The sequence below is a fragment of the Natator depressus genome, chromosome 3 (genome assembly GCF_965152275.1).
Source record: "Natator depressus isolate rNatDep1 chromosome 3, rNatDep2.hap1, whole genome shotgun sequence".
In the NCBI taxonomy this organism is placed as follows: Eukaryota; Metazoa; Chordata; order Testudines; family Cheloniidae; genus Natator; species Natator depressus.
In genome coordinates, this window is record NC_134236.1 from 190,696,220 (window position 1) to 190,719,101 (window position 22,882).

General features: G+C 42.7%; 1 protein-coding gene across 1 annotated transcript in view; it reads left to right on the plus strand.

Annotated features, from left to right (window-relative positions):
• PCSK2 (proprotein convertase subtilisin/kexin type 2) overlaps positions 1-22,882 on the plus strand; it is a 203,848-nt gene that overhangs the window by 101,516 nt on the left and 79,450 nt on the right. The window contains exons 4-5 of the mRNA XM_074949536.1: positions 2,792-2,900; positions 5,771-5,808. Coding sequence (XP_074805637.1) covers positions 2,792-2,900; positions 5,771-5,808 — 147 coding nt within the window. The remainder of the gene's footprint in view (positions 1-2,791; positions 2,901-5,770; positions 5,809-22,882) is intronic.

A 22,882-nucleotide genomic window follows, 5' to 3' on the forward strand; every position in this document is an offset into this window, starting at 1 on the left:
TGCTGGATCAATCGCTGCCTGCTGATGCGGCGGGTAGTGAAGACATACCCATAGTTTCCTTATGATTCTAACCCTTTGCTTCCAGATTTCCCTTTTTTAAATATACAGATAAAAACAGAGTTAAAAAGGCTTGAAATCAAAACAATTTTTTCTTGACTCCTTGATTCACTGAATTTTTTTTTTTTAAATTGGTTTGGGGTTGACCTGAATTGATTTTTTAAAAAAGTTTTTGGACATGCCAGTGAACCAAAAAATTAGTTGTTTGCACAGCTATAATTGAAGGTGGAGGTGTCACACATAGGAAAGAAACCAAAATGGGAATAGGAGGGACCTCAGGAGCTAGAGGAAAGTTGTTGATTAAAGTTGGTCAGAACATTTTTGTTGAAACTTTGCTTTCCAAAGGAAAATGTGGGGTGTTTTTTTTTTCAAATTGAAACATTTTAAAAAAAATGTCGACTTTGACAACAATTCCAGGAAAAAATCAAAACAAAAAAAATTGTTTCAGAAAATTTTCATTTAGGAAAATTATGGATTTAAATTTCAGAATTTCAGTGTTTTGTTTCAGAATTTTAAAATTGTTTTGAATTTTATTTTTTTCATTTTACATTTATTTTTACATCATTTCTTGACATGTCAGTAGTAGAAGAGCATAATATGCAGTACAGATGTGTCAAAATATGACAATATAGTAGTTATTTGTATTTTATTTTACTTTTTAAAATTGTTAAGGGTAGATGCTACTTCGTACTGATTTGAAACATATTATAGTCTTTTCTAGATCAAAGTGTCTCCTATTTGTGTTGTAATGAAACAATCTATTAAACTAATTTCAAATATTGTTTGCATGTTGGTCCCAAATTATGAGAGAGACAAGGTGAGTGAGGTAATACCTTTTACTGGATCAACTCCAGTTGGTGAATTAGACAAGCTTTTGAGCTATGTGGAGCTCTTCTTCAGGTCAGTTCAACTATCTGTTTCATTACAACACAAACAGGAGACACTTTGATCTAGAATGAAACATCTTATATTCTAATCAGCACTAAGTAGCAGCTGCCATTAATGATTTCAAAATTTCAGAATGAAAATTAGAAATTCCAAAAGAAAATGAGAAATTCAGAATAAAATTTTGATATGAAAATGTTCCTCAATAATTTCTTTTGAAATTTCCAGATTGTGGGAAATTTCACAAATATTTGTTTTGAGTCCAATTTGGAACAAAAGACACTTAGAAATATTGACCGTTCCCTCAAACCAGAAACTGAGAGTGTCAACCAGTTCTACTGTTGTTGATGATGGAAGGGAAATAAGGGATATGGTGGGAGTGCAGAACATGTCTAAGCAATTCAACTATCTATAGTTCAATACAGTCCTTGAAAAAATGTTTATCACAAATAGAGGTTATTGTGTATATTCTTTTATGTCCTTAGTGAGAATATATTTGAGGTGATATTGAGCAGATACCCTCAAACATCTGACCAACCGGTTGTACAGAAGCGCCCTATCTAAGGCCCCAGTCCAACAAAGGCATTAAGTGTGTTTAATTTTAAGTGTATGAATAATCCCATTTGATTTCAGTGGGACTACTTACATCAGGGGTGGGCAAACTTTTTGGCCCAAGGGACACATTGGGGTGGGGAATATGCTTGCAGGGCCATCAATGTAGGGCTGGAGCAGGAGGTTGGGGTGCGGGAGGGAGTGCGGGGTGTGGGAGGAGGTGTGGTATGCAAGAAGGGGCTCAGGGCAAGGGATTGGGCCACAGGAGGTGTGCAGGGTGTATGAGGGGGCTCAGGGGAAGGGGTTTGGGGTGCAGGAGGGAGTGCACAGTGTGGAAGGGGACTCAGGGCAGTGGTACAGGGAGGGGTGCAGAGTGCAGGAGGGGGTTGGGGTACAAGGTGCAGCAGGGGGCTCAGGGCAGGGGGTTGGGGTGCAGGAGAGATCGAGGTGCAGTAGGGGACTTAGGGCAGGGGGTTGGGGTGCAGGGTGCATCAGGGGGTTCAGGGCAGGGGGTTCGGGTGCAGGCTTCAGCCTGGTGCAGCTTACCTGGAGCAGCTCCGGGGTGGCAGCGGCATGCACCGGGGCCAGGGCAGGCTCCCTGCCTTCCTGCCCTGGCCCAGCGCCGCTCCAGGAAGTGGCTGGCACCACGTACCTGCGGCCCCTGGGGGGCTCTGCTTGCCTGTGGGTACCTCCCCCAAAGCTCCCATTGGCCGCAGTTCCCCGTTCGCAGCCAATGGGAGCTTCAGGGGAGGTATCCAAAGGCAAGAGCAGCACACAGAGCCCTCTGCCCCCCCTTCCCCAGGGGCCGCAGTGATGTGGTGCTGGCCACTTTCTGGAGCGGCGCAGGGCCCATGACACCATGGGGGTGGCAAATCCGCGGGCCGGATCCAAATCCCTGAGGGGCCGGATCTGGCCCGTGGGCCGTAGTTTGCTCACCGCTGACTTACATGCTTACGTGCTTCTCTGGACTGGAATCTAAGGGCCTGACCCTGAATTCACTGGGAGTTCTACACATGGGTGCCTTGTGAGATCAGGCCCTAAGAGGGGTCAAACCTTATGCTGTCTCAGAATTCTCTTGCTGTTGTGGGTTTATTTTTCCATCTTCCATATTATATAAATATGTGCTCCAGGGTAAATGAGACATACCTGACATAGAATATGTGCAGTATGTACTAGGCAGAAACTCAGTGACTGTAGAAAATGGACTATCTGTGCACACACACACATGCATGTATGCACACGCACACAAAGGAAGAAGAAATAATAATACTCTTTTGCTTTTCAATTGATGTATTAGATCAACACTGGTCAAGCAGATGGGACCCCTGGACTTGATCTAAATGTGGCTGAAGCCTGGGAGCTGGGATATACAGGGAAAGGTGTTACCATAGGAATTATGGATGATGGTAAGTGAGGATTCCAATCCACCCTAACTAAATTAGCCTTCAACATTGGTTCTCCACTTGTAAGGTAACTCCCTTCTCTCCATGCATCTGAAGAAGTGGGTTTTTTACGCACAAAAGCTTATGCCCAAATAAATCTGTTAGTCTTTAAGGTGCCACTGGACTTCTCGTTTTTTTTGAAGACACGTACGACAGTTTTAGAGGTTTAAATTGCTTACTCAGTATAATCTTATGCAAAAACTTTTTTAAAAAATTTGAAATAAAGTATAACCTAGATTAATGATAATGCCAATGTTGCTCTCTAGATTCTGTAAAGACTTTGAGAGCGGCAGGGGAAAGGCACCATAAGCATATGTGTTATAATTGGGCCATTGAAGTGTAAACAGCCAAACCTTATACAACTTTAAGTAACCCCTAATTATTATAAATCACACACAGAGCTCTTTTATGGCCATTAGGTGAATGTGAGGCTCACATTGACTTCAGTGGGCTTTCAATGGGGCTTTCAATTGCCTTGCACACAGTAGATATAAGAGCATTTTCCCATGTTAAAATATTGACATTGTACAGCAGAACCAAAATAATTAATACTTTCTCACTGGATGTCCATACTGACCCGCATATTATATACATTAATAGTTTAGGGTAAAATGGAAGTAGGAGACAAGATAAAGCATGTTGAAAAAACAGCTGTACTTTGCATGGATTCATCAGACTGTCAAAATACAAGAAAGACAAGGTAGGTATGGCAACATCTTTTATTGGATCAACTTCTGCTGGTGGAAGGTACAAGCTTTCGAGCTCCAGAGCTCTTCTTCTTCTCTCGTGACCTGGGCCAACAAACAAACACTGCACACAAAATACAGGAGTCTCTTAAAATTTCTCAGCACTTTTGAGCTAGCTGAATTTTGCAGTAGCTGTGTACACTGGCCATGGTGACTGAACAATACTAAAAATAAGTGAAAGGACTGAAACCACCAGGATCTTCAGTGATCCACTGGGATCTGTCCCTGTTCTATTCTGGTATCCCCCCCTCCACCCCACCTGTTCCATACTCAAGTGAGACAGTTGGGTAAATAGCAAGGCAGATTGGCCTGTGGTTACATCAGTATGGGGACATCTCACTGCTCTCTTCCTCGTTTTCACGGGTCCCATTTAGCAAGGCCTGCCTCTTCAGCGACTGGGCACAATTGCCACCTGGGTGACAGCGAGCTGGTTGAGGCTCAGTCTAAATTAGGCTGCTGAGGCCATGCTAGTTAGCTGGAGGGTGCATTTAAAGAGTGGAACGTGGAAGGAGGTCCCCCCCCATTAACGGATACCCTGTGACTATTCTAGCAAACCAGCTACTTACAGGAATGTTCACCAACCCAGCACATTTTAAGTAAATGTTTGCAGACAGCCCTTTCTGAATTTGTAAATGTGAATATTTGCACTTCTCAGAGTTATGCTCATCCAATCAAAGAACAGAAACATTGTGTGTGACCTGTGAAGGCCAGCCAACCCAGCTCAAGTTACCAGGAGCCCATGGTCCCTCGTCATTTCCATCAAATTTGCTGAATTGTTTTGGTGGGGTGGGTAGGTGGAATCTGAAAAAAAAAGTCAAATTTTGTTTTGACATTTTTTGAATAACATTTTGATTTTTTTTTTTTTTTTAAACGGGGGGTGGGGGGGGAAACCCCTGAAAATAAAATATGCTGTTTTGGATGTAAACAAAATTTTCTCAATCTCTGGTTCAGGCATTGAACCAAAAAAATCAGTTAATCAATTCACAGATCTAGATTAAATCCATGGAATATACTGTTTTGTTTTGCAGAATTTATTCATTATGAGCGTCTCTTGGTTTCTGGACAGAATCACAGAGAAGTCACAAATTTTTCATAGTTTTTGTGCAAAACTATAAATAGGCCCAGTTTGCTCAAAATATCAATGAATGTGAGTGAATCTTTGGGGGATTTTCTAATTTGTAACCAAATTCAAAAGCAGATAACTGAATGTCACATGTCTTAAACATCACACACATCTAGTTTTAAGTTCAGTAAGCGCTGTGAAATACCTTAGTAAGCTGAATGCTCAGTCTGTAATGATATTCAGAAGTTTGCAAATCAATCTGTTCCACCATTAAGAATTCTCTGGCACTATTTGCGGAAACAGACCTGTTTGCCCCAGTGATCTCTCCATTTTTAATTTAGGTAATATTCTGCCTACTTAATTTTTCTTGCCATTTCCAATGGCTATGATAGTTTCCTTTCCTCTCCTACACTTTTGTGTATTAAAACTGTATGCTATTAGGGCCTGAATCCAAAGCCCACTGAAGTCAATAGGCTGTTGATCGAGCCTTTAAAAATTTGATGTTTCCTTAACCAGAGGTGGCTGCATCTTAGAGGTGGGTGAAGTAATCTGTGTGTCAATATATTCAATAATAGAATATAGATATATATGTTTGTAAAGTGTATTGGGATCCTTTCAGATGAAAGGTACTATATAAATGTAAAATATTACTAGAACTACCATTACTAACCATATATGATCCAATTTAGATACTTGTCCCATAAATTTGGTGGCTCATTTCACACTTTTAGGTGCAAATTGGCACTTAAGAACTGATTTACTGGATTAAAAGATCCCAACTAAGATCACAGCAGAATTGGTACCCTAATTTAAAAGTCCACATTTGAATATTGGGCTCTCAGTCCAAACAAGTTTTGAGACCAGCATTATTCCTTATTATGGTTTTTCTTATAGTAGTAATCGACTCTTATTGCGCTTTATGGTTATTATAAAGTGTTTGTTGTAGGGGTTTTGGTTTGGTCTCTTTTTTTTTTTTTTTTGGAATGTTAACCTATGGTTTGTGTGCTGTCTTTGTCTTATTGCAGGAATTGATTATCTTCATCCTGATCTTGCCTCAAATTATGTAAGTACACACGGACCTTTCCTGTAAAATGTGAGACTCTTTATTGTTTTGGTCTGTCTTTCATACAAAATGTTTACACACTGAATGGAGGAACTGCGCAGCTAAGCTACTGATCTTGCAGATGATAAATTTTACATAGAAAGCAAGTGGTCTAAAAATGGGACCTGGCAAATTGCCAGACATGAGCTTCCCGGGTACGGAATGAAACAGTGAGGAGGAATGATGCTGTTACCTACCTTTAAATAAGCTGCAGTCTGCAATATTGGATTTAGGACAGAAATGAGTAACCCGGGAATTGGCTCTGAATCTTGCTGTTAAAATGCAGAATTCACCTATTACATGGAGAACAACAGAGATGCTACTTCCGTGGGCTATGGCAGGGCTGCTGTTTGTTCACAATGGCTATAGTGTGTATGAGAGTTTCAAAACTACAGTAACCATGTACTTCATTTACAACATGTGATTACATTCAACTTTTCAGAGCATTCCCTGATCCTGCACATGGACTGTGTGTCTGTCGCACAATCAGACACTGTGTACAGTGTAAAATGATTGTTTCTTCAAAGTCACCTCTGCTTTACCTCTGTTGTCATGGGCTCTTATCTCTTAGTATTTTAGACTCTGTTCTCATTGTCCTGTCATCTTTGACATTACTGCTCTCTGTCTACCTGCTTCTGCTGGTGCCCTCAGTTGCCACTCTCTGCGTGTTATGCTTTTTTTACATTGAAACTGATTGCTATGGTTAGGCCATTTGTTATGCAATGGGGCTCAAAGAAGCGTAACACTGATGGGGCTTTTGAAGCACTTAGGTAGCCAGTATTGCCTCTTTCTTAAAACCACATGCACAATAGGTGGGGCTCTCATTGCATATCAAGGTGAGAGGGTGTACCACTTTCTGGAACATTTTTTTTGAAACATCTTTTTGCCATGCATACTTCCCCCCCTCCATTCCACATAAGGGATTGATTCCATGGTCTTTGTTATAGGGCTATGTAACAAGAGGTGGTGGTGGAGCCTGGAGGGCCAGTTGGCCTAGTGGCTAGAGTACCTGGCTTCCTGCCCCTGCTTCTGTAGTTGAGGTGCCTCAGTCTTTAAGGCAGGGGGAGTAGGGGGACCTGTTCCCTCCCACTCCATCAGGTCATAGCCCAGGGCCCTGTGTATGTCACCCCTGAGTAGGGGACCTCCCAGCAGGGAGTCTATGTTCAATGCCCTGGGCTACTTCCTACTATTGCCCCTTTAGTTTGAGGCATGGCCCCTATAGTCCAAGCTCCTGTGGTGGCTTGTCTCTTAGTAGTGCCCCCTTGTGGGCCCTGGATGACATCCTGATGTGGTCCCAGATTCCTCGGGGCAGGGCAGCTGTAAGTTTGGCGGGATCAGAACCCCCACAAGGTCTCCATGCTTCAGTCACCGAGGTTCCTTTCAGGCCAGGTGCTCCTAGGTCTCATTCTCCATCTCCTTTGGCCAAAAAGACACTACTTGGGTCCCTGGTGGCTGTCTTGGCCAGCAGGCTAGCGATCCTTTCCTCAGGTAGGGAGGCAGCTAGCTCCTGCCTCTTCGCCTGTCGTCCCTGAACTGAGCCAGGCTCCCTCCTTTTCTCTCCCCTCCACGCCTGGCATGGGCTGTAGGTATAATGGGGAGGAGCTAGCTGAAACCAAATGCTCTCCTTAACCCCTTCTATGCTGGTGGGTGGTTCCTCTGCTTCACCACAGGATGTCTGTGGTATTTTCTCAATCCATTGGACAGGACAACTACTGCCATTATAATGTATGCCAATTTTTAAGTATGGAAGATGTGAGACAGCTCAGTATCAGTTTTCTTTTGATACTAAGGGTGAAATTCATCACAGTGCAGAGGCCTGGCACCAAGGCTCATGCATTGCTTAAGTCTCATTTAAACTATATTTTGTAGGTTTAAACAGGACTTAAGTGGTGCATAGACCTTGTGCAGGCTCTCTACACCAGGGTGCAATTCACAATAAAGGAATATACAAAACCATGCAATGCACTGTGCCTATCACATGCTCCTGGGTAATCTTTAGCTATACAATAAGCTCATTGATGTCATCTCTGTTTCATATTAATGAAAGATTGCTGTGAATGATAAGCACAGCTTATAACCTTGTCATGTCTAGCTCTATGGCTGACCACAGATATAATGTGGAGAAGGGTAATTCAGTTTCACGGAGGATATTGGTATTTCAGAATCTAGTTCCATTCTGATTTGGGACAAAACCCAAAGATTTCAGTCCCCTGTGAAAGGGAATGGAGCCCTGACTCAGGCCTGGCAGGCTGAAGAGCATCTGGGAGCCTAAAAGCCTCAGCTAAGCTGGGGGCCAGATGGGCTGATGAGGAGCCAGGTTGATGAGCTGCCACGTAGGATTCCATCAGACCCTGGTCTCTGTTCTGTGAGAACTTTGATAAAATTGAACCATCTTTGTGCAATGTTTTGATTTGGATTAGTTGGCAGTCTCCAATGTAAAATCGACCAGCTCTTATCAGCTGTTCTAAATCACCCAGTGTATAGCTCTGCTGAACAATCTCAACATGTCCTTGGCATTTTCTCCATCCATTGGACAGGACAACTACTGTCATTCTTTTCAATTGACTTGTGGTTTAATGTTGGAAGGTGTGGTTACAAATTTTATGAATTTGGGAATCCTGAAAGCAAAATTGCAAATTGATTTGATTTCCAAGCGTGATTAAAAAGAACAAGGAAAGCCAGGCTTGATGGTTAAAGAGATGTTACACAGATACACTGGCACAAAAATGATAGGGGAGATGATGATACATTTATTCTTACATGGGATTCTTTTCAGCCAGCTATTTTTAAAACCATTTCAAAATCCTCTAGTGCAATTTAAAAGAACAACAAGCACCCAGAAAGGGTGAAATTCTGGATCCATTGTTCCCACTGACTTCAATGGAGCCAGGATTTCACCCGGACTGTGTAGAAGAGGGAGGCATCCATGAATGACAATGCACTTGGAAAATAGCCAAAGAATGTAAAGTGCAGGGGTGGTCAGTTTCACACCTTATTAATCTACTTAATGACTTGATTGCAGTTATTAAATCCTGTGTTTTAACTACAATATGCTTATCCCAAATGAGTGACTAAGCCAGAAGTTTATTTAAATTGAAACAAACAAAGTACACTACACAAAGATGACCTTTACATGTATGCCTTTTTACATCTAGAGCCAAGAGAATAGCATATGTTATTACTACTATTAACATATCATCATTTATCCAGCAGTAATAGTGTGGACAAAACATGAAAGATGACTCTGTCTCTAAAAAGCTTATGCTTTGAATAGAGACACAAGGTGGTTGAGGTAGTATCTTTTATTGGACCAACTTCTGTTGGTGCAAGAGACAAGCTTTTGAGCTTCCACAGAGCTCTTCTTCAGGTCTGGGAAACATGCAGCGCGTCACAGCTAAATACAAGGTGGAACAGATTGTTTAGCATAAGTAGTTAATACATATTTCAAGGGACCTTCCACCTTGAACTGGTAAATGAATATTGTCAGGCTTTGGAGCAGTGTGTTTTAAAGCTGTATTTGAAATGCAGAGAAGATTCTTGATTCATCTGGTAAAGGAGGGAGTCCCAGGAGCAACATGAGAGCAGGCGCAAGCATAAGAATATGAGAAGGGACCAAGTGGAAGTGTTAAAAAGGGAACATGGTCAGAAGAAAGGAAGCATGGGGGAGCAGGGGAGAGATGAGAGCTAGGGGAAATGGAACCAGAATAGTAGGCAACAGCGGAGCTGTGCAGCGCCTTCAAACTGGCTGCCCTTGATGTGGAATGTGAGCAGCAGCCAGTAAGGTCATCAGGAGAGTGACATTGTCCAAGCGGAAGGTGAGGAAGATGATTTTGGCAGTGACATCTTTGATGGACTGCAGGGAACAAGCTGGGAAGCCAGAGAGAGAGAGAAAATAGGTCAGCGTAAGATAAGGGATTTGTTTATAGGGATGGAAAGGAAAGGGTGGAATTTAGAAATGCTGTAGAGGAAAAAAGAAAAGGAGTACTTGTGGCACCTTAGAGACTAACCAATTTATTTGAGCATAAGCTTTCGTGAGCTACAGCTCACTTCATCGGATGTAGAGGAAAAACAATACTAAGTGACAGGCTCAATAAGGGAGAGGAAAGGAGGAGATGAAAGTGACATTGACATGAGTAACAGAGAGAAGAGGACTTTCCAGCAGTGATGGAGAAAGGAACAAGAGGGGAGCAGAGGGCAGGAAGGACAAACAGGAAAGGTCGTGGTCCCTGTCTGACAAGATCACCCTCTAAAACACCAACACAAACTTGATCCATTTAATACAAGAGCCTAAAAACATGAGGAATAAATTGAAATAAGCCATTGTGTTTCAAATATTGCAGTGCTTCCACGGAAAATGCTATCCATACAATCAAGGCAAGGACAGTCTATATAGCTGGTCCTAGATTCAGTATGAATTAGCTGGAAATATAGGACAGGGCACAGTAATATCCTGATCCACACTAATCATATTTGAGCCAACAAAAAGCCATTTTAAAATATCATCATCTGGGGCAAACATGTTACTTATGCAGAGAATTGTTTTTGCTTGAGTGAGTTGTAATTTGAAGCAGGTATCAAAGGTTTGGTTTCAGCTGGATCTAAGACCAGACCTAGATCTAAAAATGAGATTAAATCACAGTGCTGGGACTGGATCCCTCACATCACCAAGCTCACACAAGACCTGTAGTCACCTGTTTGAGAGACGTGAGAGTTCTTGCAAACAGGACCTCAGAGTTTTGTGACATTTGCAGAGTAGGGAGGCTCTTTATTCATCCCAAGCATCTATGACTCACCAGGATACATAGCCTGACATCTAGTGTTTTATTCTACTGCCCATCAGCATAGCACGTGAGCACCTCCTACCTAAAATTGACAGCAGTAGTTTCCACTGGATTTCATGGAGTCTCTGGCATGTCTCCTTTTTCCAGGATAAACTGTGCTGCTTCTTTTTTAAAACGGTTTTGTTAATTTCCTTTGTTGTATGCTTGATTGGGATTTATGGGGTAGAAGGGAGTGTCATTCTTATGATGGAAAGACCTTTTAGAAGAGGTAGGTTTAGCATTGTTCCTAAAGACAGTCAGACTCTGAATTCACCTGATTTCCTCCAGAAGTAGAAATCCCCTCCCTTGTTCCCCTCTCCCGCAGCCCACTGTAATCATCTATAAACTTTCAATATTGAGTGGCAAGGAAATTCAGTGAAAAGACAACTGAGCTGTTAAATATTGGAGAGTAATGCTGATGCCATGTTGTATAAAGTAAAGAATGATCTCATCCTCTTATCCTAAACTATATTGGGCCAGATCTTCAGCTGGTGTAAATTGACCTTGCTCCATTGCCTTCCCTGAAATTCAAAGGAGGTATGACAATTTACACCAGTTAAAGATTTTCCCTTAGTTTGTGTGACAGAGTAATTAGCCCAAGGCTGGGTACAGTGCTTCTGTCATACTGACAGAGAGTGGGAGTGAGGTTTGCCCAATTAAAAATTCACATCATAACCCTTCAAGACACAAGTAATTGAATGTTTTTGACATCTCTCCATGTTGTGGGCATTGTAAGAAAAGCCTTTGAGAACTGCTTTAAAAAGTGAACTCTCTCAGCTGTTTCCAAGCCACTTGAGGTCGGAGTATAATAGGTTGTCAAAGGAGAATTAGGACAGAAATCTTTATTTCTCCTGTGGAGACCATACAGCAATACATTTCTTATTAACATGTCACCTAGCCTGTTACATCACGGGCTTTGTTTTAGCCTTATAAAGTATGGGCTCTTGAGTAAGCCATTGCATGATCGGAGTGCTGCTAGCCTGACATTTACAAGAGCAGCAGAATGACATGAGTGAGAATTAGCTTCTAGCAAAACATTACTATTGAACATTTCTACTAATGATATTGGTTGACGTTTTAAAACTTGGGTGCCTAAAGTTGGGGGGTGGGGCTGGGTCTATATTTAGGCCCCTAAATAAAAGTAGCCTGGTTTCCAAAGGCTCTAAAATACCTGCAGCTTCTATTTTCATGAATAAGAATCATGGGGTTTCAGCACAGTGCAAAGGGGCATTAAAGATGCCCTTAATAGGCAGCTGGGGATGCCCTTGACACGGGAGAATCCTGAGGTGGCATAGAACTAGTTGTCATAGTATTGTGCCACCCCCTCATTGCTACACGTGGTGTCCTGATGGGGTTTAGACAGAACCCATGGGGTCTCGACAAGCTGGTGTTCTGAGTTATGCTTGGGGCCAAGCTGACCTCAGCTGGCCTAGGGATCAGAGGACTGCAGGGGTGTCTTAAAGCCACCTCCTCAGCTGTGCTGAATGAGCTCTGGTGCAGATGAGGATGGGGCCCAAGTGCAACTAAGTGTAGCCATTCCGGATGGGATACTCTGCCTAATTCTGGACTTGCACACAAGTTTTACTTTGGTTTAACTCCCTGATTTTATAGGAGTTACTCCTGATTTATACTGGTGTAATTAAGTTCAGAATTTCATGCCTATAGTGAAAAGGCTATGGTTATGGATATTATAACTAGATGGCCCACACAATGGCCCAGATGCTATAAAGAATTCATAACCTCTATTTCTATGGTGGCAGGATTATAAATATTTAAATCAGTCCATGCATATTTTATGTGAACTTTAAGTTTAAATAACCTTTGTGTCTATCCTCCATAATATTTTGGTTTTATATTTAACTGAATTCATAATGTTTAGCTTGACATTAAGGGGCACAATTACAATTGTGTTCCCAATGTTACTGGGTGCTTCATCATTCCACAAAAGGGAATTTCACAGGTTTAAAATGAAGGTGAAATAAGACATTTAGCAGCTTTGAAGTCTGACATGTTATGAAAATATTCCCTATGGCAAAAGAAGCATCCAACATTCTACAGTGGAAATCCTGTCTTACAAAAGGAGCAAGTTTGGGCTTCTGTTAGATTTTAAATAATATTTGTCAGCAACAACTCCCCCTAAAAAGCAGAATTCACAGTAAATATTTGTTCATATTAAGTGCCCCCAACCCACATGGTTCCTCAGCTGTGCTGTCCCTATCATTATTATGCTTTCTGTTTCTAGTCAGTTTCACAACAGGGTAGCGCGCGCGAGAGAGAAGTGAGAGCTGGGGTTGATCATAGTAGGAACTGTGAGAATGTGCCATGATATTACCAGAAAAAAAAATGTATGGTTCATCTCTGAGCAAGCACTGTCAACAACCAGAAGTTTTTTTTAAATATCAATTTATTCTAATAAAAAAAATTAAGTACATCTGTAAAAGATATCAAGTACACAATAAAAAAATGACAAATACAGTTTAAAATAAAAATGATGGTAAATGTTCCAAATAGGGTAGGAAAAAAGACTTAATGGCAGTAAGCTGTCCAATCCATTCCCTTGGAAATGGGCTTATGAATGAAAAAGCAACATTTATTAAATCCTAACTCTAATGCAGAAGGTTCTATATATTTGATGGAAATGTGGAAAGATAGTGGGGACACAGTGATGTGATACCTTTAGGAATCTCCTTGAGAGAATTTTGTTTTTCCATGAGTTTCAAGAGTTGCTGTAAAAATGCTCATTCAGAACTGGCTGCTTATGGTTGACAAGCTGGTGTAAATGGGTTTTGGGTTCCCAATCCACAGTTTGAGAACCACTGGCTAAACAAGCCAAGCTCTTTGAGTTTCCTCTCAAAAGGAGAATTTTCCATTCCTCTGATCATCCTAGTAGCCCTTCTGTGCATATGTTCCAGTTTGAATTAATCTCTCTTAAACATGGGAGGCTAGAGTTGCCCACAGTAGTCCATATGAGGTCTCACCAGTGCCTTGTATAATGGTACTACCACTTCCTTATCTCTACTGGAAATACTTTGCCTGATGCAACTTAGGATTGCATTAGCCTTTTTCACTGCCACGTCACATTGGTGGCTCATAGTCATCCTTTGATCAGCCAGTACACCCAGGTCTCTCTCTTCCTCTATTGCTTCCAATTGATAAGTCTCCAGTTTGTTGTTGGTTCCTAAATGCATGATCTTTCACTTTGCACTATTAAATTTCATCCAGTTTCTATTATTCTAGTTTACAAGCTTGTCCAGATCTTTTTGTAGGATATGCTGGTCTTCCTCCCTATTGGGAGTACCTCCCAACTTTGTGTCATCCACAGATTTTATTAGCACACACCCCTTTTTGTGCCAAGATCATTAATTAAAAAGTTAAATAAGATTGCTCCCAAAACTGATCCCTGAGGAACTCCACTAGTAACCTCGTTGCAGCCTGACCGTTCTCCTTTCAGTATTACCCATTGTAATGTCCTCTTCTCATGTGGAACTGGATCAAGTGCCTTACTGAAAACTAGGTAGATTAGATTGACTGCATTTCCTTTTGTCTAAAAAAAAAAAAAGTTATCTTCTCAAAGAAAGTTCAGGTTGATCTGGCACAATCTACCTCTTGTAAAACCATGTTATATTTTATCCCAGTTTCCCCTATGTCCTTAGCTACTTTCTCTTTCAAAATTCATTACAAGATCAAACTAGATCAAAGGTCAGGAATTTCCCAGATCACTTTATTTCTTTTTTAAAAATAGGTACTATATTAGCAGGTCTCCAGTCATATGTATGATCCCTGAGTTAACAGATTCATTAAAATCTTTGCTATTAGGCTTCCAAGTTCATGTGCCAGTTTCTTTAATAATCTTGGATGGCAATTATCCAGGCCGCCCAATTTAGTCCCATTAAGCTATTTGAGTTTGCCTTCCACCTTGCATGTGATAATTTCTACTTCCATATCCTTATTTCCATTAGCCACCCTGAAGCAACCCCTAAGCTCCTCATTGCTCTTATTAAAAACTGAGGCAAAGTATTCATTTAGATGTTGGGCCAAATCTCTTCCCCATCCTCAGTACTTAGTGGTCCCACTTCTTCTTCCCTTATTTATGTATGGTTGTAGAACCTCTCACTATTGGTTTTAATTTCCTTCGCAAGATCCAACTCTGCTTGGCTTTTGGCAGTTCTCACTTTTTCCCCACACTTTCTGATCTCCAAGAGGTAACTTTCCTTGCTGATTCATCTTCTGTTCCTTTTGGTTAATAACCTGTTCAAGATGCTTGCTCATCCAGTCTGGTCTGCAACCCTTCCCTACAAATTTCTCCCCCTTTTTTGGGATGAAGGCTTCAGATACCTCCTGCAACTTGGATTCAAAATAATTCCAAGCCTCCTCCACATTCAGATTCTTGAGTTCCTCAGTCCAGTCCACTTGCCTAACTAATTGCATTAATTTTTTAAAGTTTTGAAGTCAGGGACTCGAGTTCCAGAGCTATTTTTGTTTATCCTTACATTTTAAACTGAATTAGCTCATGATCACTTGAACCAAGTCTGTCCCCCACAACCAGTTCTCCTATGAGGTCCTCACTATTCACCAAATCTAAAATGGCATCACTTTGTGTTGGTTTGGTGACTATTTGATGAAGAAATCAGTCAGCTATCACATCCAGGAATATCTGAGCCTTACCATTATTTGTAGCACTTGTCTTCCAGGCTATATCTGAGAAATTAAAGTTTCCTATAATCACACAATTCCCAGTAGTATTTATTTCATTTAAAATATTAGAGAAGTCTCTATCCATATCCAAATGGGATCCTGGGGGTCTGTAGCATACCCCAAGCACTATTCCCATTCTTTGCTCTGGGCCAGGCTACATGTCCCATAATGCACTACATCATGTGACTCCCAGGATTGATCTCACAGCTCAGTCCAAGGGAAATCCACATTCCCTTATGTGACTTCAGGGAGTCCAGCCCATAGGAGAGAATGTGAATCAGAACTACAACTCCTATAAGACAATGTGCTGATAGGAAACTGCATCTTAATATGATGTTGAACTAATTTTAAATGTTCTGGGTTGCTTCAAAAAAAATGAAATATTCCAATTCAGGTCAAACTGACGCAAAATATTTCATTCTGATTTTCCCCAAAGGAAAAATCAAACATTTGTAGGGAAAAATCCAAAATTTCTATTTACCAGAAACTGCATTTTCTATTGGAAAATCATTCCAATGGAAATCTCCTGACCAATGCTAGTCTGGATAAAAGCATAAATGCACAACGTCCAGAGTGGGAGAAAGAGAGGAAGAGGCCCTGGGCTGGATAGAAGAGAGTGAAGTGAGAGTGAAAGATGAAGATGGGAGCAGAGAGGTGAGCAAGCAGTAAGTTGTACGGGGCCTTGCAAGCTAAGCCATGGAGGTGAAATGTGATGTGTGATGAAGAAAAGCCAGTGAAGGGAGTTGGACATGGTCAGAGGAGAGACCAAGAAAGATTATTTTTACAGCTGCATTTTGAACTCCATGAAAAGGAGGAGATGTGAGAGTCATTTAGGCCCAGACCTTATAATAGCTGAGAAGAGAAACAATCAGAGCCTAGACAATGGGTTTGACTGTGGGGATAGGGAGGAATGGTAGGGGCTTTAAAGATACCTTATGCAGCATCCTTTTCTTTCAGATACACAATGCTTTTAAATATCCAGGCAGAAAATGCTCAAGCAACAATGTACGGAACACGCAGTGTCTTTGTGTATTACTAAAGCACCTGCCCCAGTTCTGTCCTGTGCAGAGGGCTGCTCCTCTGCCAGGAGCAAACACTTCTGAGACAGGATTGCTTCAAGTGCTTCCCTACAAGGTTGATTACTGCAATGGTATTCTCCATTAGAGTTTGAAAGCCCTTACATACTCATGGAGAGCAGCGTCCTGCTGTTCCTATACTGTACAGGCTACTTTTCCGGTGCAGCTGGATATAATGGGTATAGCTACTTGCTCTCTAGAAGTCAGAGTTACAGCAAAGCTGGAATTTTCCATTCTGCAGAGACTATCGATGATGTAGTATCCATCTTTTCTTCCAAGTCTTGGAAACCCTGCAGAGGCTCTGCCTTCAGGTAATTATTTTTGCCACTACGAGAACCCTTAATTATGAACTGATCATTAAAATATGAAGCATAAGGTATTCCATGGTTTACCTTTAGTTCAGACCATACACACAGAGCTAGTGATTTTCAGGCACAAGATAAATGATCTCCTCGGAAGAATGAAGATAAACAGCTCTCATACATGGCAGTGTATTAAAAGAGAAAAACAAAGGAGAATAGCAACTGTTGGTTTTGTGTTCACGAATTTCAGTAAATTCTTTGAGAGAAAAGGCCTGTGAGAGAGCAGAGGAATTTGGAGATAAGAGGACAGGAAGATTGAGAGAAACCGGTTATCATCTCACACTGGTTTTGGTTCTAGTGCAAGTATTCCAGGCCCAGATCCTCAACTGGTATATATTGGTACAGATGCATTACCCAATTTACACTAGCTACGGATCTGACCACTCACTAAGAGTGGTGTAAATGACATCAGAATCTGGCCAAGAGAGTCTGACCTGCTCCTGCTTTGGCACTGTCAAGGTTCCTCCCCCACTCTGAACTCTAGGGTACAGATATGGGGACCTGCATGAAAACCTCCTAAGCTTACTTTTACCAGCTTAGGTTAAAACTTCCCCAAGGTACAAATTAATTTTATCCTTTGTCCTTGGAATATTCACTGCCACCACCAAACTCTAACTGGGTTTACTGGGAAACGTAGTTTGGACACGTCTTTCCCCCCCAAATCCTCCCAACCCTTGCACCCCACTTCCTGGGAAAGGTTTGGTAAAAATCGTCACCAATTTGCATAGATGACCACAGACCCAAACCCTTGGATCTGAGAACAATGAAAAAGCATTCAGTTTTCTTACAAGAAGAAATGTAATAGAAATAGAAGTAAAGGAATCACCCCTGTAAAATCAGGATGGTAGATACCTTACAGGGTAATTAGATTCAAAACATAGAGAATCCCTCTAGGCAAAACCTTAAGTTACAAAAAGACACACAAACAGAAATAGTCATTCTATTCAGCACAGTTCTTTTCTCAGCCATTTAAAGAAATCATAATCTAACATACCTAGCTAGCTTACTTACTAAAAGTTCTAAGACTCCATTCCTGTTCTATCCCCAGCAAAAGCAGCATACCGACAGACACAGACCCTTTGTTTCTCTCCCTCCTCCCAGCTTTTGAAAGTATCTTGTCTTCTCATTGGTCATTTTGGTCAGGTGCCAGCGAGGTTACCTTTAGCTTCTTAACCCTTTACAGGTGAGAGGATTTTTCCTCTGGCCAGGAGGGATTTTAAAGGGGTTTACCCTTCCCTTTATATTTATGACAGGCACAATCCAGCAAGATTCCAAAAAATCATCAGATACCTGGTGGTAAAGGTTAGGAGGCAGTAGACTATAGACATGAAGCAGTCGCCTAGCTCAGGTCTGCGAGAGACCAGTTTGCTCTGCCCGAACCTGAACGCATGTGTAGTGGCTTTGAGTGATTCCTCCCAGTCAGCCTTTGAGGGAGGCCACTCCGTCTCACTATGTCACCTAGTTTTCAATAATCAATTGGCAGGGGATTAGCAAGGTATAGTAACAGTTAATGGTCTAGGGCCCTGACCCCTTGGGGCAGAGGTGGGAAACCAGCAATCTGTCACCCAAGCTCCCTTGCTTGGGCAGACAGCAACCACCATCAGGCGCTAGCTCTGTGGGGGGCAGCACAGTTAGTCTTTAGCCCAGCCTCCCTGGCTGGGGCAGACAGCACACACAACCAGGCTCTGGATCTCTGGGCAGGGCAGAGCAGTTAGTTGTCTTTAGCCCAGCTTCCTGGTTTGGGCAGACCACAAACAAACACAGGCCTTTCAGCCTCCGTTGGGTAGGCTGCCTCCAGAGGTGGGGTCGGCAGCAGGGTGTAGGGGGACTACAGCTCAACCTACTCCACTGGGTCCCTTTCCAGGACTCTAGCAGTGGCGAGTGATCCCGCCACTGGGTTAGTGGGGATCCCATCACACCATGCTGACTCAGCTACCAGTACCACAATCGGACTAATATCTGGTTTCCCTGGGCTACTTCCTACCCCAGTCTGTTCGTAGGGCTACATTGTTCACGGGTCCTCGGTGGCCGACAATCCAAGCAGCTCCTCGGGGTATTTGGCGGATGGCAGCAAGGCAGGGGCGTCTGCCTCTTTCACTGGCTCCAGCCCAACTAAGCTGGAGGCCCTGCTTTTTATGCTTGCTGCCCTGCCCTCTGCTTCCAGTGCAGGGGAGAAGGCCTGGCCTCACTCTGCCCACCTGGTGGCAGGGAGTGGTTCCTCCTGGTCAGCCTTGGAGGGAGGCCACTCCACCTCACTACAGCATGTTAAAGAAGGGAAGCTTATACTGTAGTAAAAGCTGGAGTGACTAGATTTAGAAACATTTACTTATTCCCTTTCTTCCCAAAGCTGTATCATGACTCACCACCAGACCCTGATTTCACATATACTGGTGTGTAAAACTGAAGTAACTCTTGAAGTCCATGGAATTACACTGGTATACAAATGATGCAAGTGAGCACCCCCCAACCCCACTTTAAGGTCTCATCATGAGCCTCCATCTTTATGTAATCCCTCTAACACAATTTTTCGTGCTATAATCCTGTGGTCCAGTTTCTGAAGCCCTTACTTAGTTTTTTTACTCTCTATTCAGGAAAATGCCCATTGACTTCAGTGAGTGTTTGCCTACATAAGTAGTGAGTCAGGGCCCTCATGATTTAGCCCTGTGTTAATTACAGTTTTGCGTGATCTAACATTTCTTATTCAGATGTAGATGCCATTTCAGTTTCCCCCGTCTTGTTGCTTGCCTTTGAAATATAACCTCAGTGTTCCTTTAAGAGTCACTCCAGCTGGGTATGACCCCCATACAAAGCAGCCAAGCGATCTTACTCTCTCAAATATTGCTTACTCACTACCAGCTAACACAATATCAATCCTCTCCTTGCTGGGGGGGGGGGGGCAAATATGAGCACAGTGTTGAAGTAATTATCCTATCACGTAAGCCATGAAGCCAAGAATGTTCTTCCATTGCTATGACCTGCAATTTCCATTGTTTGCTCTTGGGAAAAAAACAAAACAAAACACAGCCCACCATTGAGTAGTTTAAGACAATGAAAGAAAAGAAAATTACTGGTAATAAATTATACACAGCAATATGTAAAATGAGGCTTGACAAAAAAGATAAATGACAGCGATATGGTATAAGGAGTTTGTTTTTACAAAGTCAAAACATTCAGAAAGAATAAAGCCAAGCTATTTTCTCTTGAAAGCACTGCTGACCAGTTTGAGACTTTTCTGTGTGAAAATTTTCAGTCAAATAGTAAATTGCCCGCCCGCCTCCCTCCCCCCCCCAAAAAAAAAGTGTTTTGGGGGTGACCAAAACCATTCACAAATTTGAGTCAAATTCAGCAAATAGTTTTGACAGAATAAAACAAATGAAAAAATGTTGAAATTGTTCACTTCAACATTTTTGAAACACATGTTCTGATTTTGCTTCAAAATGTTTCACTTCAAAATTTAGCTTTAAAGCATAAAAACATCAGTAAACATATTTTGTTTGACCCAAACCATTTTTTTGTTTTTCATTTTGGCCAGAAAAAAAAACAGAAAAAATTCACTTTCAGTTTGAAACTAGCCTTTTTTTTAAAAAAAAAGAATTCTACTCAATCACTGAACTGAAAAATCAATTATTTGCTCAGCTTAAGACTATGGACCTGATTCTGCAGAAATATCGGTGTAAATCACTAACTCCATTAACTATCCTGAACTTGTGTAAATTGTTATAGCTCCATTGAAGTCAAGAGGGCTGTGCTGCTTTACATCAGCTGAGGATTTGGCCCAAAGGGGTTGCACCATGTAAAACTGATATGTGATCGCTATCAGGCCATACAGTTACAACCTTTACTATAATGGCCCCAGCCAGTCATTCAGTAATTCAAATAAAAAGGCCCACTCATTTTACCCCCATGATTCTGTCTCTTATAATTTCCTTAAAACAAAAGCCTTCCAACATTTTTGGTAGTAAGTAAGGTGATATCTGGTGGGAGGTATTCCAGTGTTCACTGTTTGTCATTGTGATGGGGTTGGGACTCACCACCACAGCGCCTCCCACTGACAACTCTGGGAACTAGCTCAGTCCATGTGGAGCACCCTCCACCGGTGGTGTCCCATCTGTCTCTTGCCCTCTGTTGGTGTCCAGACCCACATTGCTCCCTTCTCACATCATCCTCTAGTCCACGCTCACCCCCTTCCAAGGGGGGGGGGGGAGCATGGCACACCAGGTTAGCAGCAATCTTTTCGCTTCACCCCAGCCACAGTGGCCAACCACATCCCCAAAGTCTAACCCCATCTATCAGGGGTCGGGTGCAGTCTGCCATGGCCACTTCTAACAGCCGGGTGTAGTACAAGAGGGGACCCAGGCCCACCCTCTGGGTCCTAATCCAAGGACTCTCTGGTAGCAGCCTCCCTGCCCTCCTTTGCTCCCCTTGTCCGCCTCTCCTCCCTGGGCTGCTTCCCCTTCGGCCCCCTTACACCTTGTGGGCCCTTCTATCAGGGCCTACAGCCTGGCAGGTATTGGAGCGGCGCTGCCGCCCCCTTCACTTAGGAGACAGCACTTCTCCCTTGAAGGTCTGAGAGAGGCTACCTGTGTCTTGCCTGGCCCTGATTGGCTGCTTCTTGCTCAGCCCTGATTGGCTCCCCACAGGGCCTCTCTGATTGGCTGCCTGTCTGCACAGCCGCTCTGGCCTGCTGTAGCCCAATCTGGCCTGGGGGTGGGGCACCGCCCCACCACAGTCATATATGATGTTACACATGCATTAAAGCTGCCCTATAAGTCTGAGCAATGTTTAGAACATTGCTTTCTGGAGCACTTATGCATGGGGTCCCTCCTGGCTGCGAAACACCTAACCCCCTCCCTGGAATGGATTCAGTGGCAGAGGCTAGTGAGAAGTTCCAAGGCAGAGGCCAGTGTTGAGGTCATTGAGCTGTGGTCACATAGCCGGGGGGTTGGGCATGGGATCCAGGAGCTGCACTCAATGACCTGGGTCTCTAGTGGATCATGAGAGATTTCTGGAGTTTGGGTGGCAAGCCCCCAAGTCATTTTATGGTGAGCAAACACTAGCCCTCCTGAGAAAGCAATCTGTTGGAAACCCATGAACTCCTTAAAGGATTTCCATACTTCAGTCTCCTTGCAATGTTTCCCACAGAGGACCATGAGGCAGGGCCAATGGCAGCTTAAAACAAAGCCACAGTAGGGTCCAAGTTAGAGTCTCCTCCTTCCAAGGCAATGAAAAAACTCTCATTGACTTCAATAGGGGCTGATTCTTGGGCTGGAATTTTCCAAGTTGCCTAAGGGACTTAGGCATCCATCTCCCAATGAATTTCAAAGTGTGTTGGGCGCCCTGCCCAAGGTAGCTTCCACAACTACTTTTTTATTGCAATGCTGAAATCACATTTCCATAATCAAAAAATAAAGTACAGGATAAAACCATTCTGGATGGCTTGAAGCCTGGCAAATTGGATTTTAGATTTTTTGACTTCCCCTAGGGTGGTTGTTGTTTTTTTCTCATAGGCATGCTCAGATAAACAGTGGCACAGCGAGTAAAAGTAAGTAACAAAAAAATTAGGGTGAAATGACTGCACCTAGGGTGAAATGCTAGGACTCATTTAAATAAGCACCCAGTGCATGCACTTTTTCTTTCTTTAGTCTGATAAAAGCCCACTGGAATAAATCCCATTGACTTCAGTTTGGATCAGGCCCTTTGTTAGTTAGATCCACAAAGAGATTTTGGCTCCTAAATGCCATGTTAGGCAGCTACATCCAACATTTAGGCACCACTGGCATTCGTAAAACCACCCCTCAGCTGCCTCCTAACCTTGTACGTGCCTAAATTCCCTTGGTTCCTAAGTTTCTGCTGGCAAAGTCTCCTAGGCACCTAAGTTATTGCTAGTGGGCATGCACAAAGCTGCCTAAATCCTGATGCCACTGAGCGGTTCCGTGCCCTGGTGCTCACCTGAGCCCTGGCAGGATTCTCAAATGAGGCATCCCCCTCTGCCCATTCTCACCTGTGGGGCTGTAGATGGTAGGCTTTCTCAAGCATACCCGACCGATCAGGCCTCACACAAAAGAGGGCCAGGAGATCTAGA